At 49.7% G+C, this 16970-nt stretch overlaps 3 protein-coding genes across 3 annotated transcripts; 1 reads left to right on the top strand and 2 right to left on the bottom strand.

Annotated features, from left to right (window-relative positions):
* Positions 1–309: 309 nt before the first annotated feature.
* On the top strand, positions 310–2829 carry T069G_06827 (2OG-Fe(II) oxygenase superfamily domain-containing protein; the record flags this gene model as incomplete). The annotated part of the gene is made up of 1 exon (XM_056174037.1): positions 310–2829. The coding sequence occupies one exon, from the start codon at positions 310–312 to the stop codon at positions 2827–2829; it is 2520 nt and encodes an 839-aa protein (XP_056027616.1).
* Positions 2830–3194: 365 nt separating this feature from the next.
* T069G_06826 (serine hydroxymethyltransferase domain-containing protein) lies at positions 3195–5036 on the bottom strand (the record flags this gene model as incomplete). Its single annotated transcript, XM_056174036.1, has 5 exons — positions 3195–4342; positions 4414–4551; positions 4623–4716; positions 4786–4842; positions 4899–5036. 5 exons carry the CDS (start codon positions 5034–5036, stop codon positions 3195–3197), a joined length of 1575 nt encoding a protein of 524 aa, XP_056027615.1.
* Positions 5037–6185: 1149 nt separating this feature from the next.
* Positions 6186–15756, bottom strand: T069G_06825 (ribosomal protein l19e domain-containing protein; the record flags this gene model as incomplete). The annotated part of the gene is made up of 8 exons (XM_056174035.1): positions 6186–6332; positions 6409–6829; positions 6961–7096; positions 7679–8126; positions 8183–9828; positions 9886–13438; positions 13495–15560; positions 15618–15756. The coding sequence occupies 8 exons, from the start codon at positions 15754–15756 to the stop codon at positions 6186–6188; spliced, it is 8556 nt and encodes a 2851-aa protein (XP_056027614.1).
* Positions 15757–16970: the final 1214 nt, after the last annotated feature.

Below are 16970 nucleotides of genomic sequence, written 5' to 3'. Positions count from 1 at the left end.
TATTTGGTCATTTCGACCCCATCACGCTTTGATTCAGCTGGCTGACCTCACAGTCAATTTGCTCCCCAACTCACAACACCATCGTTTGGTTTTGTTGGTCAATGAGTGGCGCTTCAAAGTGCTCAGAGAATCGTTCACAACGTACTCAAGGGTTCTGCTGAATAGCCCCCTCTTTACTTGCCGGACAAGGTTCAGGGCTCAGCTATCGTTTGGGTAAAGGAGGCGTCTCATTTCCGCCTTGCTGCCTGCATACTCATATCCTCGTGATATGCTTCATGACTGGAGTCGTTCGTCAGCTGCCTGGATACAATGTTTGCCTTCGACCAAGCCGCACTACCCCAACTTACAACCCGTAAGGCTCTCATACTGGTTGATTTTCAAAACGACTTCCTTGATCCTGTTGACGGCGGACTGCCTGCCACCAATCCGGAAGGATTCGTCAATCGCGCAACTAAGATAGCAGCCGCTTTTCGCCCAGTGGGAGACGTCATCTGGGTTCAGTCTCAGTTTGACAAAGCCCGTCCAGTTGAGAGCGACCAGATTGTGTTGTCTGAGAATGGGCCCGTATCCCAGTCTGGACCCGCTCAAAGCCGCAGGAGAAACCTCGTGGCTGAGGCTTCTTCTGATGAGCCACTGGACAATGAAGCCTTTCTGAGTCATGAGGAGCCCCTTTGCGTGAAGCCTTCCCACACGGGATGCGACATGCCCCCGGCCGTTGCGGAGGCCGTCCAAAAGAGGGACACGAAATTGACAAAGTCTTATTACTCCGCGTTTCATGGCACGCAGTTGCTGCGCGCCCTTCGCGGTAAGATGGTCATGGAAGTCTTCATCTGCGGCTCCCTGGCCAATATTGGCGTCTTCGCCACCGCCATGGATGCCGCAGGTCATGGCATGGCTATTACAGTCATAGAGGATTGTTGCGGCTATCGCCTAGAAACTAGGCGGGATTCAGCTATAAAAAGCCTCGTCGAACTGACCGGCTGTGAGATTTTATCTTCGAAAGAGGTTCTAAGCACTTTACCTTCAACTCCAGCAGTAGTTGAAGAACCCAAGAAAGCACCAAACGCGCCACCCGTCCCGCAAGCAAAAGCAGCTGCTGTCAGTAGTGATAAAGATCTTGTACAATCACTCCTAGAACTCAAGCTGGATTCTGGCTCATCTGGCCCTGCTACCACCGTGAATAAACCAAGCCCGAAGATTACTCCCAAGACACAATCTCAAGATCCCCAGAAGGACAACGAGCGGACGAAGAAGATGGATATGGAGCACAAGACTTCAGTTGAAGCCGGCACGGCGGAACATGTCGAGCCAGTTGACAGCTCTGTAAACGAAGACGATTCATCCTCTCAGCAGAAGCTTTGTGAAGGCGATGCCGATGTCATTCTCAATGCGTTGTCAAGCGGTTTAGCGGATGAAGCTTTTGAGAAGCTTGAAAAAGAGGTGGTTTGGCAAAGGATGTCACACCAGGGTGGCGAGGTTCCTCGACTTGTCGCCGTCCAAGGCGAGGTGAGCGAAGATGGCACCATGCCAGTCTATCGTCATCCCGCTGACGAATCTCCACCACTGCTTCCATTCTCTCCAACTGTTAGGACCATCAAGGATGAGATAGAGAAGCATCTCGGCCATCCCCTGAATCACGTCCTCATTCAATTTTACCGTGACGGAAACGACTACATTTCTGAGCATAGCGATAAAACCCTGGATATTGTTCAGGGTTCGTACATCGCCAACGTCAGTCTTGGGGCGGAAAGAACCATGACTCTCAGAACTAAGAGGCAGGAGAAAGATTCTGTGGGAGTGGTATCAAATGATGCAAAACGCAAAATCGAACGTGCCAAACTCCCACACAACTCGCTCTTCCGGATGGGCTTGCAGACAAATATGAAATGGCTGCATGCCATCCGACGAGACAAACGCGCAGACCGTGACAGGTCACCGGCTGAGCTGGCTTATTCAGGGCGTCGGATATCTCTCACATTCAGGCAGATTGGCACATTTCTCGATCGTGAGGAGACTATTATCTGGGGCCAAGGAGCAACTGGCAAGACTCGCGACACTGCGCATGCCATAAAGAATGGCCAGAGCCCCGATGCTGTGAAGATGATTCAGGCGTTTGGTATGGAAAACCATTCGTCGGATTTCGATTGGCAGGCGCATTACGGCGGTGGCTTCGACGTGTTGCATATTAGCAACTCTCCAAGATTCTTCGCCTCTGCGGATCCTGTAGTCAATATGCGCATTGTGCTTATGCTGGCCGAGTTTGGTATTCAATTTGCCAAGGGCAGCATGGCTTCTGGCAACGATCTCCCCAGCGGCAATCAACACAATCTTCCAGCGTTCTGGTCTACGCCCGTAAAATTTGTTGATAACGACGCCGCTAGATCCGTCGTTCAGGGGGACATCGCCATTATGCTATACCTGCACTCCCGCTACGGGCATGGGCATACTACTGAAGCAGGTCCCGCTCCTCAAGGTCCAGAAAAGCTCGCGAGGCTATATAGTCAGATGCAACAAGGGTTGAATCTACTACACGCCTGGCGGCAACTGAGGAGCGATGGTGATGCTAACAGTCGAGCACTGCCCGGCAAGATGAAGCAAGAGCTCGCTGTCTGGGACGAATACATCGTCGACAACTTGAAACAAAAACGTCCTCCATATCTTTGCGAGGACAAGTTGACCCTTCCCGACTTTGCCGTATGGCCAGTCTTGTATTCCATCGTAGAAGAATATGGCCCAGAAGTAACATTCAAAGGTCTGGATGGATTACGAACATACTATGAGACTGTTCGACAGCTGGACACTGTTGCCACGGCTTTAGGAAATCGATAATTCCCCAAGTCTACAAGGGAATGTATTATTTCTGCTCCCCACTACTAGATTGATATCTTGCTTGTTTGAATACCCAGTCATTTGAATATTCGCTTTTGCTCTAATCTTGTTGAATGGTCGAAATGGTAACGTTTGGATTCAATACGTGCTAACCCCCTCTTCCTTCATTACACGCTGTCTTTACATGTAAATACCCTTTGAAGCTGCATAGAGCAATCCTTATATTTAGTGTTGAACAACAAATAAGAGCGGCGTGTGAATGATCGGCCCACACCCTGTATACCCACCATAGGAGACACACTTCTCCGAAATAGTACTTTTTAATAATATAGCTTCAGAAAGGAATTTGCCATTTGGTGTTACAATTACTCAGCCGAGTCCCAGGGGAGAGGATATGTGCCTACCCAGTCCGCGACTTCGCTCCTCAGCTGCACAATCTCCGGATCCCTATCCCCATTGCCGAGATGGTCAACAAAAAGCTTGAGTTTACCAGGCAACTTTTCGCCTCGCTCCTCTGCTGCTGCTCTGACTGTCTTGTTGATACGGGTCGCGATAGTGACAGCTCGATCAACAACATCAGCCACTCGTACAAAGTCGTCCTCGTGGAATCCGCGAGTTGTCATGGCGGGTGTGCCCATCCGAAGACCACCAGGTACCAGAGCTGATCGGTCACCTGGCACGGTGTTTTTGTTTGCGGCAACGCCAACCAGTTCCAAAACGCGCTCTACTCTGCTGCCATCGATGCCGTGGGGCTTAAGGTCAACAAGAACCAGGTGGTTATCGGTGCCGCCACTGACAAGGCTATATCCAAGACCGCCCTTGCCCTTCTCTTCTCCGAGGCGCTTAGCAAAAGCCTTTGCATTTGCCAACACTTGGGACTGGTAGGCATGGAATTCGGTAGTCTGTGTCTGCTTCAATGCCACGGCAAGAGCAGTGATGGTGTGGTTGTGGGGACCACCCTGGTGGCCCGGGAACACGGAGTTGTTGATTGGGCCCTCAAGGTTGTACATTTCATCTTCTTTCGTCTTCGGGTTCTGTCTTCGTACGCCCTTGCGGAAGAAAATCAGTGCTCCTCGAGGTCCTCGGAGACTCTTGTGGCTGGTAGTAGTGACGATATCGGCGAAGGGGAAGGGGCCCGGCAACACCTTGGCGGCGACAAGACCAGAGATGTGTGCCATATCTGCCACCATATAAGCGTTGACCTTGTCGCAAATGTCTCGGATGCGCTTATAGTCGATCAACCGGCTGTAGGCACTAGTTCCAGCGACGATGATCTTGGGTCGGTAAACAGTGGCCATTTTTTCAAGGTTATCGTAATCGATGTAGCCGGTGCGCTCATCTAGTTGATAGGGTAGAGTTTCGAAGTACTTGGACACGGCGGATATCTTTTTGGTCGGTGTCTGATAACCATGAGAAAGATGTCCACCGTGAGGCAAGTCAAGGCCCATCAGTCGATCATGAGTATCCATAAGCGCCGAGTACACATAGAGGTTGGCCGGGGCGCCAGAAAGAGCTGGAGAGAGAGCATCATTAGATTACTTGCTAATAAGAGGAGATATTTTGGAACATCAATATTGAACCTGCCTTGAACATTGACTCCCCAAGACTTGGAATCAAGGCCGAATGCTTCTAGAGCTCGTTGCTGGCAAAGTCTTTCGGACTGATCGATGAACTCGTTGCCGCCGTAATACCGTGCGCCGGGGTAGCCCTCAGAATACTTATCTGCAGGTAATGTTTGTTAGCTTAGTACTTTTAGTAGCCATCCTAAAGGACGGAGAGCTTCGGTGACTTACTCTGCATGACGCTGCCCAGCGCATCTAACACGGCTTGGGAAGTGAAGTTTTCTGATGGAATGAGGTTGATGAAATGCTTCTGTCGGTTTTTCTCCTGCTCCAAGTCTCAGCATGCGTAACAATTGCTGCGCGGTTCCAAACCTAGGTAATCAGAAACACGGACTTTTTCGATGATGTCAAAAACAGCCGGGTCGGCCTTTTCCAGATGCGCCGCAAGAAGCTGTCAATCCCAGTTAGCATGAAGCGCATGTCGTCGCCAATTGGAACTCTTCCAACCTGTTGCTGGCCATCCTGGGCAAGCGAGGCCTTTGTCCGTCGAGCAACGAGACATGCTGTGCTCACAGACGGCTTCGCTGCTAATCTCTTCAAGCCGCTGAGAGGAATCGTCGTGCTTCGCAGATAAGAAGCAGCCATGATGGGCGTTGAACAAACGGACCAGCCTGTCAATGGCGAAAGAGGGGAGGGGAAAAAAGAGACAACAAGAGACGGCACAAGCAAGAAGTTGGGCCTGCGAAGCTTATGACAGAATAGAAAAACCCTGGAATATACCGGCGATGCTTGCCGCACATGCAGTTCCGATCGGCGCGATTCAAAAGCGGCGCTGCGTAGCCTGACCGTGGCTATCCGCCTCCAAAAAGTCTCGTCCCATCCCCCGCATACGAGCCCTGGCACTACGCCTACAGGATCGTGCACCGTTACAAATAGTTTCTGTGTTATAGTGGAATGAATTACATAACACACAACTCCGTTACGTGGAAATAATGGAAAATACAAGCTGGATGTCTTCAATTCCTGTTATCTAAGTGAACTCTGGGCCAACAACGGCCACAAAGTTCAACCGCTGGTGCAGAGCAACGATGTAGCTGGATTAACAGAAGAGGTATGTATGTACTCGCACATGCCACCAAAGCTTGCTCATCTGGCGATTCACGTCGGCTTATCCTTTTCCCGCCTCCCCACAGCTCCCCATCAGGTCCACGCATCGTGCTTATACTCTCTTTTGGGGGAAATGAGGCTGTTGGCTCTGCTCATTGGAATCCCGCTCTCGTTTCACGGGAGGGAGCATGCCGAATTGCTCTGCCGCCTCTTCACTACCTTATCTTGAACGGGGCACTTCGAGGGACCCTGATTCAGCCAAGGATTTCATACCCCGCTAGCTACCAAATGGCGCTCGGACTGATTAGATATAACAAATTGGATGTGATTTTCTATCTCACTGTTTCTTCTACAGGCCGCATTTCAACCGTTGCTAAATCATACGATATCTTTATAAGAAACCATGCATCCATTCCATATCTCAAATCTCTCCTGTCTAAGTGTCACCCAAGAGTCATCAAGTCATACCTGGTACCTATGCCTATCACAGGTACGAAATGCTCGATATAGTGCAACACAGATTGAACGAATGAATTACCTCGAGCATTTACCATTTCATTTTTTTTCAATGCTACATGCCACAAACCCACCGGTACGACTGTAGAAACCAGAAGGGCGTAGAAAAAAAACCCAACCCGTAGACTCCAAATGCAGCCCCTCAGACCGAGAATGTCCTTCAAAATGGTTTTACTCGTCATCCGCCAGCAGGGCATTTCGCTTTGCCGCCACTCTCTCCAACTTGCGCTCACGGGCAGCCTTGGTCTTCGCACGCTTGGCGTCCATCTCATCCTTAAGGGCCTTCTCACGCTGCTTCTCGGCCTTGGCACGGTGAATCTAAAAGGGATTTGTTAGAACAGCATTTCTCTCACGAGGCCAGCCACAAGTCTGATAAGAAAAGGTGGAAACGTACGTGCTCAACCAGAGCACGCTTGTGCTTGAATGTGTTACCCTTGCTCAGGTGGTAGAGCTCGTGGTAGAGGTGCTTGTCGATCTTGCCGCTGGCACGGTACTTGACCAGGAGGCGTCGGAGGACTCGAAGGCGGCGCATCCAGAGGACCTGAGTGGGCATACGAGCGTCGGCAGTACCCTTTCTCTTACCGAATCCACGGTGTCGGCCTTCTCTTCGGGACAGGTTGAGCTCGCGGGCGCGGGATCGCGAGTGCATCGTCACCGGCTTTCGGATAATGAGGCCATCGGCGACGAGCTTTCGGATGGTCTGGCGAGAGTTGGCGTTTGAAATCTCGCTCTGCTCGCTGGGATCAAGCCAGATCTTGCGCTTGCCGCAGCCAATGACCGACGCGGCAAGGCGCTTCTGAGTTCGCAGGTTGACCCTAAATCGCAAAGAAAAAAACTTGTGTCAGCACCACATCTCTTGCCAGCCAAAAGATTTGAGCTCAATCAAGAACCATCGTCTTCATCGCCCAGTTGCTATCCATCCAACGGCAGTAGAATATAGGCTTACATCTTGAATAATTTCGGTATTGATGGCCGGCCCTCGATGGCGATGAGGTTGGATGAAGTTTGGGGGGAGGGTTTACGAGGCCAGAATTTCCAGAGGCTCGTAGCAGTTCTGCTCAAAGTTTGTGGGTTCACGTGCACTAGGCCCGGAATTTAGCACACTTTCAAAGAGTGGGCTAAGCGAGGGCTCTGAAAAGTACTTAGTCTGGCACTTGCATTAATCGTATCACGTGACTCTCTGAACAGTTTGACGTAATCTCGACATTCGCGCCCTAAGTTTCACTCACGTACTTAGTGGTATAGTATTATCACAGCACAGTCATCACAACGCCGTCTCTGTTGTACTTGAGATATGAAGAGGACCTTATTAGTCTCTGGATATATTGATTTCTGTACCTCTATTTTACACGAACAAGCCCCCATTGAGCCAAGAATAATCAAGAATAGCCTGATTATTCTACCTCTCACAATCATTCATACAGTCTTCTTAAATACAATGAATGCCCACACAACATGTGTAGTTAATTACATCTCATCCCAAGTATTCTACATGATTGCTTTTTTCTATCGCGTCAATAGATACTGATACAATCCTGCCACCTTTCTTGGGCATGTATCTGCTTATGCAAAGGTCTCTCCATCAATTTCCACTTTCCCCACGCTCCATATCTCCCGCTCATCTTCAACCTCATCATTGGACAGGCCTAAGCTTCCTTGCCCACCTTCGGCCTCCCTCCGCTCTCGAGCTTGGACGCCAAGCCTCATGGCAACTCGTTTGAAGTAGTCGCCCATGCTTCTCTTAACATTTGGCGGTAGATCATTGCCCGGGCCCGCCATATAGTTATCAAATATCCGGCCCTCTTCATCTGCGACGCTGAATAACTCAATGAATGCTGCTTCAGCAGATAGCTTCACGGGTATCACTGGATCCCTGACACTGGCGAAAATCGGTGGTGCCAAAAGTGGCACATGAGGTCGTACTAAATCGGCGTTTTTTCTGCTCAACGTTCGAATAATGACCAGCGCCAGCCGTCGTGAGTCTGTGGCATTTCCAGGTTGGATGACAACTGCCAATGTGTCGAATATCTGCTTGATGTCATCGAATGACTTGGGGGGTGATGAGAGCAGAAGTTTTCCCGTGGCAAGAATGAAGTTGTCCGCAATATATGGCTACACGAAATTTATGAGATTAGGGATAACAAAGGGGGGGTTAAAGGCAAACTTACTCTTTTATCACTCATGCCCCCACAGAGCAAGCTTGGCAGCTCATCAATGATACCACTTGACTGCAAGATACTTGGCGATTCAACCAACACAGAGTTCAAAGCCAAGGTAGATGAGTGAGTTGGCTGAGGAGTAAGGACTCTGTTCCGGAGCAGGCTTATGGCAACATCCTCGGCCACATTCTTAATCAAGGCACCGAGAAGCTTTGCATTGGTGACTACCATGGCATCATCTTTCTCATCAGCGTCCGAGTCAATCAATGACAGGATAGCTGATCTGGAGGATTCGCCCATGTTCGCGCCAGCTCTGCTGACAACTTCATACAAGGCCTTGAACATTGCCGTCTTCACACCGGGATCAGTTGTCCTTGCTCCTGTAACCAACTCGGTTATCAAAGGATCGATTCGAGGCGTGTAGTTGATCAAAGTCCCCAAAGCCTTTGCGGCTCTAGTCCTCAAAACTTCGCTAGATGTGTCCGCCAAAGATTTGGCAAAAGTGCGCTGGAGTTGAGGTAAGAACGGCTTAAGTGCCGTCGGCATCTTCTCGAGTAAGTTGTTGAGCGTGAGCAAAATAGCCGATTTGACCTCTGTAGCACGTTCTGAAACTACACGAATGAGCGGGCCTGTGATTTGAGTAACAAATGGTTTCAGCGACGCTTCGCTTGTACGGTCCACGATATCCGAGATACCAAGTGCCGCTTGTACTCTTTGATCAACAGTTCCGTTAATGAGGCCCTGTAGGAAGATTGGCAGTATAGCACTAATTCCCTTAGGAAGCTCAAATCCTCGCAAGTTAGCACCTGCAACGCCAACACGCTGAAGTGTTTGTCGGGTTGACAAAACGAGCGATTCCATTTCTTCCTTTTTAAGTCTCTTCGTGAATTCGGCGAGAGCAGCCCAAGAAGCCTTCACCACATCCGAGTCTCCGTCATCAAACGAATTCAACAATGATCGAATAATATCCTGGTTATAACGAGAGTAGTCCACACTAGAAACAGCGAAAAAGTTACCCATGTGTCGAGCTGTGGCAGCTCTCCGCCGGTGATCTTCATGCTTAAGGAGACTGAGAAGAACATTCATCACGGTATTGAGGCCATCGTATTCGTCAATCGACTGAATCACGGTGTCGAATGATGTCGCCAGCTCCTCACGTAAATCGTCATCGCTACAATTGATCTCATTCTCCATCAACGACTGAATGATGTTGGGGAGACGGCGGTTCATAGATGCACCAGCAACCTTAGATAGGGAAGCCAGAGCCTTTGCATCAAACGCTGATATCGGTGGAGTTGTTAGAGTTGGGATGAGATTGGGCAGAATGATGTTGGACCGGGTAGCCTCGGTTAACAGCGTGAGAAGTGCCGATAGAGCATTATCTGCTTCATTCTCGGATCGCAGGAGATTGAGCAGGAAGGGAAGAACTTGATCAACTGCCCGCTTGCCAAATATCTGTTGAAGGGAGTCAAACGCCTCGGCGGCAGCCTCTCTAACCTCCGCATCTGAGTCTATGAGTGCAGTGCGGACAACAGAAATGAGTGTCTTATCATGGTCCTCAAGAGATTCTGGTGACGCAGATGAAATAAGCTCGCGCAAAGCAAGACATATGCCCTGCTTTGCATCCGTATCTGTTGAAGTTTGCAACCCCATCTCTAGAGTGGGCAGGAGAGTGGCGAGGACACCGTCGCCAGCTTTCCGAATCAGCTCACCGAGCGCGTTACTGGCAATAACTTTATGCTCCATGTTGGAGCTTCCAAGTCGCTTGATCAGAAGACTTGTAAGGGTTGGCACCAGCTCCTTCAATGTCCTGGGGCTGTGGACCAGAGCTTTCCACACTGAAATCGCAGCGGAACGAACCGCTCCAGCAGTGTCGCATCGGCAAATATAAAGAGTTGACAAGATCTTGTTTCGCTTCTCTTCCCCAAGCACTTCCTTCAAGGAAGCACTTGCCTCTTTGGCATTCTCATCTTCCTCGTCTCCTGGTTCAGCACCAGCTTTCACACCTGTGAGGTTGAAGAGAAGATCGCCAACAAGCTCAACAGAGCTAAGACGAATTCTGTAGCTGTCATCTGCCAGGCCTCGCTCCAATTCAGGTAGAAGAAGATCGACAGCTCGAATTGCAAAATTTTTGACAAGCAGCCGTCCAGCGCGAAGAGCTGTTTCGCGGATAGACTCCACGTCATCTGCCAAACCGGCGAGAATAGGAGGGACTATACGGCCCAGATATGCAGAAAAGCTGTTGCCAAAACAAACTGGGAGGAAAATGAAGAGAGACATGAAACCTTCGCGGACTGCAGGCTTAGAGGACTCTACATTTTGAAGAATGGTTGGCAAGGTTTCCTCGAGTCTGCTCGTGCCCAAACCTGCTAGGACTTCACTCAAAGCCTGTGCGGATCCTAATCGGTCACCAGCGCCAGTATCCGACTTCAAAGTCTGCATCAACTCGGGGATTAAGTTGGGCAATGCGTCCTCTCCCAGCTTTTCAACTAAGGAGCCGAGAGCTCTGGATGCTGTCGCTCGAGTTGTTGGTACCGGGTCAACAGCCGCAATCTTGAGCCCGGAAACGAGGACCGGTAAATGCATGACAATGTCTTTCTTTTCTGTCAGATGGGCTAGACTGCCAATCACCTGCGCTGCCTTGCGCTTTGTGTTGGAGCGATCGCCTAGACCGCGTTGAAGGATTCGGGTGATCAAGGCCAGAGAAGGGGCGTCAAGGTAATGCACAAACTGAACCTTGATCAATGACTCCAATGCCTCATCGGTGTATTTGGTTGGGTCACTGAGAGCTTTCAAAATCACATCCACCAAACTCTTTACTTCTGGATTGTTAATGACATCACCAAATCTCTTCAAGCTTCGGTTGGCGGCGGCCCTCACTTCCTTGTGACTATCGTTAAGCACACCGGTTAAGGGAGGAATGATGTCCGGCAAACTGGTCGCGAGTTGGTTTGGATCAAGGTATGCCATTGCACCGAGAAGATCGCAAGCACCTCGCTTGCTACGCCATTGTTGATCATCAAGTCCCTCCAAAAGCGTTGGCATGATCTTCTTGACACCATACGAGCTCAGATTACCAAAGCAAGCTTTCGCGGCTGCCAAGCAAGCATCTCGGACATCTGCATTAGCATCTCCAAATCCGCTCAGAAGCAACGGCACTATTTGAATGACGTATGGTTCAAAAAGGCGGCCAAGCATAGTGGAAAAAAGTTCAAAAGCCAAAAGAGCAGCCTCTCTTTGGTGTGAATCCTTCTTATTTTCCATAGCTCCTCTGAGATCTGACATGATTCGGAGTTCTTTGATAGTAGATATGCCGCTACCAAGGATCAATCCTGCCAGACCGTAGGCGGCTCCTCGTTGGGTGGCATACTTCTTGGAGTTCAGAAGCTCGTGCATCATTTGCTGTATATATTCGGACAACTTTGACGGATAGGCTTTGATCAGAGGAGGTAAACATTGGGCAATGGCATATTGGACCATCTCAGAGGGTGTACTCAAGGTTGCCAAGAGACGCTCAATCACAACGGGAATCTTTTTGTCCCCCGGCTGAAGGTGGCGAGCCAGGGCACCATACATAATAACCACCGCCTCGTTGACACGATCCACTTCGTCGCTATTCTTGTCAGGCTGCTCCAGGGTCGTTTCGAACTTCTTCATCAGCTCGTCAATTATGTTGCCTCCTTGGAATTCGATGACCCGAATAGCAGCATCAAGTGTTTCCGTTCTAACGGAGGCATTTTTGTCTGCCAAAGGTCCAGACTGGATCAGAAAATCGAGTAAAGGACCAACTTGTGTAGATTCTAAGATGTTTGCCAGTTCTTTGATGGCAGTTGCTATACCATGCCGCGCTTCCCATGGGTCAGACAAGTCCATTTTCTTTGGCATCCCGAATTCGTCAAGAAGTTGGACTTTTGGCTTCGCCATCTCCAGATAGATAGACTGCAATGCTGGAATCACAGTAAGAAGGCTTTCCTTGTAAACTGCCGCTGCCTTCGAAAGTGAACGTGCTGCTGCCCGTCGGAGTTGCCCATCTTTGCTGTTCAAGAACGGCACCATGAGTAAGGGCACCTCAGCATTGAGTTTAAATCCGCTCTCTTCCCATATCTCCATTCCGAGCTCTTGATTTTCTTCAATATCGTCATGGCTTGCAAGCCAAATCTCGCTGCTGTAGCCGAGTTCACTCATATCAATGTCTGCACTAATAGACTGCAAAACAGCGGTTCTGACGTTTGCTTGTGGTACCGTAACTCCCCGAGCAAGGACCAGCATTTCATCAGCAGTGATGTTAGGTGCAATGCATCGGCAGATGTCAGAAAAGCAGTCTTTGATGATTTTGTAATGTTGAGCATGGCTTTGCATTGATTGGATAAGGACATCCAGGAGTTCTGTGCGAGGTATTGACTCATCAGCAAAAGTAATGCTGTGAAATGAGATAAACTCGACGGCCAGCACGATTTGGGTATCCCGATCATCTAAGGTCTCTCCAACACCCCCCTCTCTCAAGACATGAAAGAGGAGTGGGAAGATGTATATTAATGATACCGCATCAAAGGGCCGCTGCTCACCAGCAAAGCGGAGGCGATAGAGTACCCTTGTTGCAAGGTCGGCGAGTGATTCGTCTCCATAGGTCCCCTCCAAGGATAGCCCTCGAAGCCTGAGTGTGGCGATTCCAATAGCAGGGCGAGTTGCTCCCAGCCTAGAACTCACTTTCTCAGCGCAGGTGATGTAGACTTTGGAGGCGGCATCGCCTATAATGAGGTTCGCGCCAGCTTCCATAACAGCAAGAAGTGAGTTGATGGCTGAACCAAGCCAAAGTGACGCATCAGTGGGTGGTCCAACCGCCAAAGAGTGTATAATCCCGATGCTGCGAAGAAGTTTGGCTTCGATTGATTGGACTGATGCTCGTATCTGAGCCTCTTTCTTCAACTGAGCGTTCACTTTGGACGTTTCCTCAGCAGTGAGCTTTCTTTGTGGGCCCTTCTTTTTCTCAAGTTGGTCTCTCAGTTCCTTTTCCCATTTCACGATGTCGTAATCCTTGGTATTCTTATTTGGAGTGTCGTTTTGGCCTTTTTTGCTCAGTACATCCACGAAGCAGGTACCTTCTTGGGTTCTAAAAATTGCAGCGTCAACTGGTCCAATTGCCTTTACCGGTTGCGGATCTAGATCTTGGGTTATAAGATCTATCAGCCGAGGGATGATAGTTTCTGGAGCAACGAAGGCCAATTCTGCTGCTGCATTGTATGCAGCAATCCGAATAACATCGACCTATGATTATACTTGTCAGTGCCGGTTCTACTCTTGAGAGATATAGACACTCGTACCTTTTGATTGACCGACGTACGCTCGCTGATCTCATTCAGTAATATGTCGGCGTATTTTTCGGCAAGTTTTCCAGGGTCAACTCCCATTCGAATACAGGAGTCTATCCAATTGGCTCGCGATATCAGCTCTGTACGGCAGATAATGAGTAGGGAGCAAGCTTGCTGCTCCAGCATCTCCTGCGAGGCGCTACCCCCGAGTGCCTCCAACTCCTTGGAGCTGATACAAATCGACTTTATAACTTTAATCAAATCACGCGTCTCAGTTGTCGAATCTTTATCCCCGGCATTGATGGTCTGCGTCAAATGCGCCCACAGGCCATTGATAACGATATCTGCCATAATGCTAGGGTTCTGAGCATAAAGGGAGGTGAGGGATTTTGCACTTTCTTGTCGCACGTTTGATGGTACAGTTGAGACTGTAACTATATATATCATGGCTTCTGACCACGCAAGAACGATCTCTTTCGCGGTATTTGTGCTCAGTCCCGCTGCAACAGAACACAAAGCAAGACGGAACCAATCGAAGTCTTCCTCACTTCCAATCTTACTGAATATTTTGGGGTTCAAAAGAAAGGATTGTGATGAGGTTAGAGCAGGAGATGGCGTCGACAACTTCAATAGATCTGCTTCAATCTTCGAGCCAGTGGACCACTGTTGCAAAACAGGGGTTAGAGCAGTAAGAATATACGCTCCAACAATTGTCCCACTCTGGGCAGTCAGTGTAGGGTTGGCAACAACTTCACGGAAATTGTCGATGAATTTTGGAATGACAGCTTCCGTGAACGAGGTCAACGCAGCGTTCAGGTCTAGGCCATCTATGGTCCGGAAGACAGAAGCTACACGAAGAAGCCAAATTTTGCGAGTTGTTGCCTTCTTGTCTGCCAATCCTTTAAGCAATGCGCTTAGGACGGGCTGCGAGATTTCGCTGTCGCCCTTAATCAATACATTAATGGCTCGACAGAGTGTCAACGTCTCAGCGGCCAAGGCTACATCGTTTCCTTCCTTGCCAGCAACGGCTGCCAAAATAGTAGTCGTCTTTTGGGCATTTGGGCAAGACAGGGGAACAGCTTCTAGCATTTCTGCATGAAGAATGCGCTGATCAGCGGAGGCCAGCTTGCCCGTTTTCAGGGGGTTCCCGATCTCCTCGATAATTTGGTCGACTGAGCCTGCGTTGTGGCATTTTGCAATAATGGCGCGGAAAGACGAGAGAACACCGGCGCGTATCAAAGCATTGGTAGATTTGACATTTGAAAGTAACTGCTTCAGGAGCTTGCCGGCCAGCAAGTCTGAGAGATCAAATTCGGTAGGCAAATCTTTCACTAGGCTTTGGAGAACACCGTCCAAAATAACTTCTGGTGTACGAAGCAAGCTTTTCTCCAGAACTGGGGCAACTTGAGTCTGAAGTTCATCAAGTGTTGCAAAGCTTAAGAAGAAATCGCCCAGTCCGGCGGAAATGTGCCCTGATAGCGCAGTCCTAGAGCCCAGGATCTCACGGTTGTAAAACTCGTAATACAGAGGCTTAAGAGTTTCCAGCGTAGGTCGTACTGCGGGCCGACGAGCAGCAACTCCGGCAATGATTCCGAGAATAACAGAGTTTTTTGCCGACGGCGTACTGCGTTTGGACGTCAAATTGGTCACAGCATCGGTTAAATTCTCGGGCCCCAGGGTTGGGGAGCTGAAAAGTTTTCGAAAACCCCTTCGAGTGACTATTATGGCTGAGTGTGCCAGCGTAGGCTTCGAAGACGGTCGTAAACATTTCTCCAGGACATCTGCATATGCCAATAGAATTTCACTTCCACATTCTTTCCACGAAGGTTCGGTTAGGTTTTGAAGCAGAACACTGCACCACTCGACCAAGACAAAGGCGCTCGACGTAGCAATACCCTGCTTCGAGGACTCTTGTCGTAGAGTTTTCACTAATAGTTGCAGTGTTGAGGAACTGGCCTCTCTCGTGACGATGGATACCAGGCATTTCTGGGCTGCCAGTCGAGACTCGCGGTCCTGGTAAGCTGCATGGGTGTTGAAGAGGAGCTGTAGAGCCTTGGAGGAGAATTCGTCGTCAGATGCTAAGGAAGTAGTCAGCTAACCCGAGATGTATCGAATTGAAGCCAGTGGGATGTTACTTTTCCGAGCCGCTGCCTCTCCCACAAGGTGCAGCTCAGCGATGCGCACCGCGGGGGACGACGAGGCTAGAGCCTGCGCAGATAGAGACAGGTCGATAGAGCCCTCGGCAGCGTTGCTGCTGGGGGCATGTTCAGACATATCGATTCACGACCCTAGCAGGTAGTGGTGGACAAGTCATCGGGCTACTAGAATTTTCGACAAGGCGATGTCGATATTGAGCCAGGAAGTATTTCTTCCGTATACCTTGCTTGTTGCTCTAGCTCGAATTGCCCCGCAGTTACCAGAAAAATGCCCCGCACAACATTGTCAACCAAGACCTTTTTTCTCTTCTTTGTGCTTAGACCACCGACCTTGGACGGCACGGGATCAATAAGACGTGTGTGAGAGCTGGCAATAGCTGGCATAAGCGCCTCTCGGTGCCGTTCCTACATGGTATCCTTGATAGTTCTCGGTGAAGCTCCCAATCAAGTACCAAGAGGGTTACCCTATAGCGTGGGGGGGACAAGGAGTTAATAGACGTTTTCCCCCGATATGAAGCACCGGCCTTATTGAGCCCAGCTACTGGTAGCTATATATATCAATTGACATCTGTGATTCTATTTGAAAACTTTTATTCGGCGCCTTTTGCCCAGGCTCGGCGTGGGATGGAACGTGGTCAGTTGCGTAACAGATAATGTGAAGCGTTGGCGGGGAGAATTGGAGATCAAGATCGTGATGACACTCTCCGTTCTACAATGCTACCAATTATCCCAAACGGCAAAGATTGTGAGATAACGCGCCCGCCCAGAGCCCTGGATATCCTCGACAAATTGAAATACAAATGCAAAAGGGAGACACATGATCCCTCCACGATAGTATTACCCACTGGGTTAGGTAGTAGTGCTTAGCATCAAATTCCCCAGCTCATGCCCTTGGGGGGTCTTTTAATTCTGCTGCCTGATGCACAAGTGGCTTCGTTTTCCAGACGAGGGTCACGCTAACCCGGCTATCCACTCTAAAATTGGAGGATGCCTGGAAGCAATGATCCGAACCCAGCAGGAATTTTCAGACCTGGCATCATGTTCATACACGAAGAAGGGCCATTGAACGGATAGTGTTCCGTAGAGGATGGAACGGCAGTTAGGTAGGGGCAGCTAGGGCCAGTAGCTGTATCCCTGAGGGGCAAAAAAGCTATCCTAGACCACAAATACTGGGGTGGTTGGAAGCTATCCCTCCTCCCACGCGGAACGTATCAGAGAGCAGCACAGGCACACAATATCTCGGGCGGGATCCAAATGGCTGATAGGTAGGCAAGGTTCTGCTGGGTCGCAGTGCAGAAAGCTTGCCTCCACAGCCACTACTGCTAGCAGCAG

This window comes from Trichoderma breve, chromosome 4 (assembly GCF_028502605.1).
Source record: "Trichoderma breve strain T069 chromosome 4, whole genome shotgun sequence".
NCBI classification, from domain to species: domain Eukaryota; kingdom Fungi; phylum Ascomycota; class Sordariomycetes; order Hypocreales; family Hypocreaceae; genus Trichoderma; species Trichoderma breve.
The sequence above is the reverse complement of the archived record's forward strand: the minus strand, read 5'-3'. Positions and strand labels throughout refer to the sequence as shown.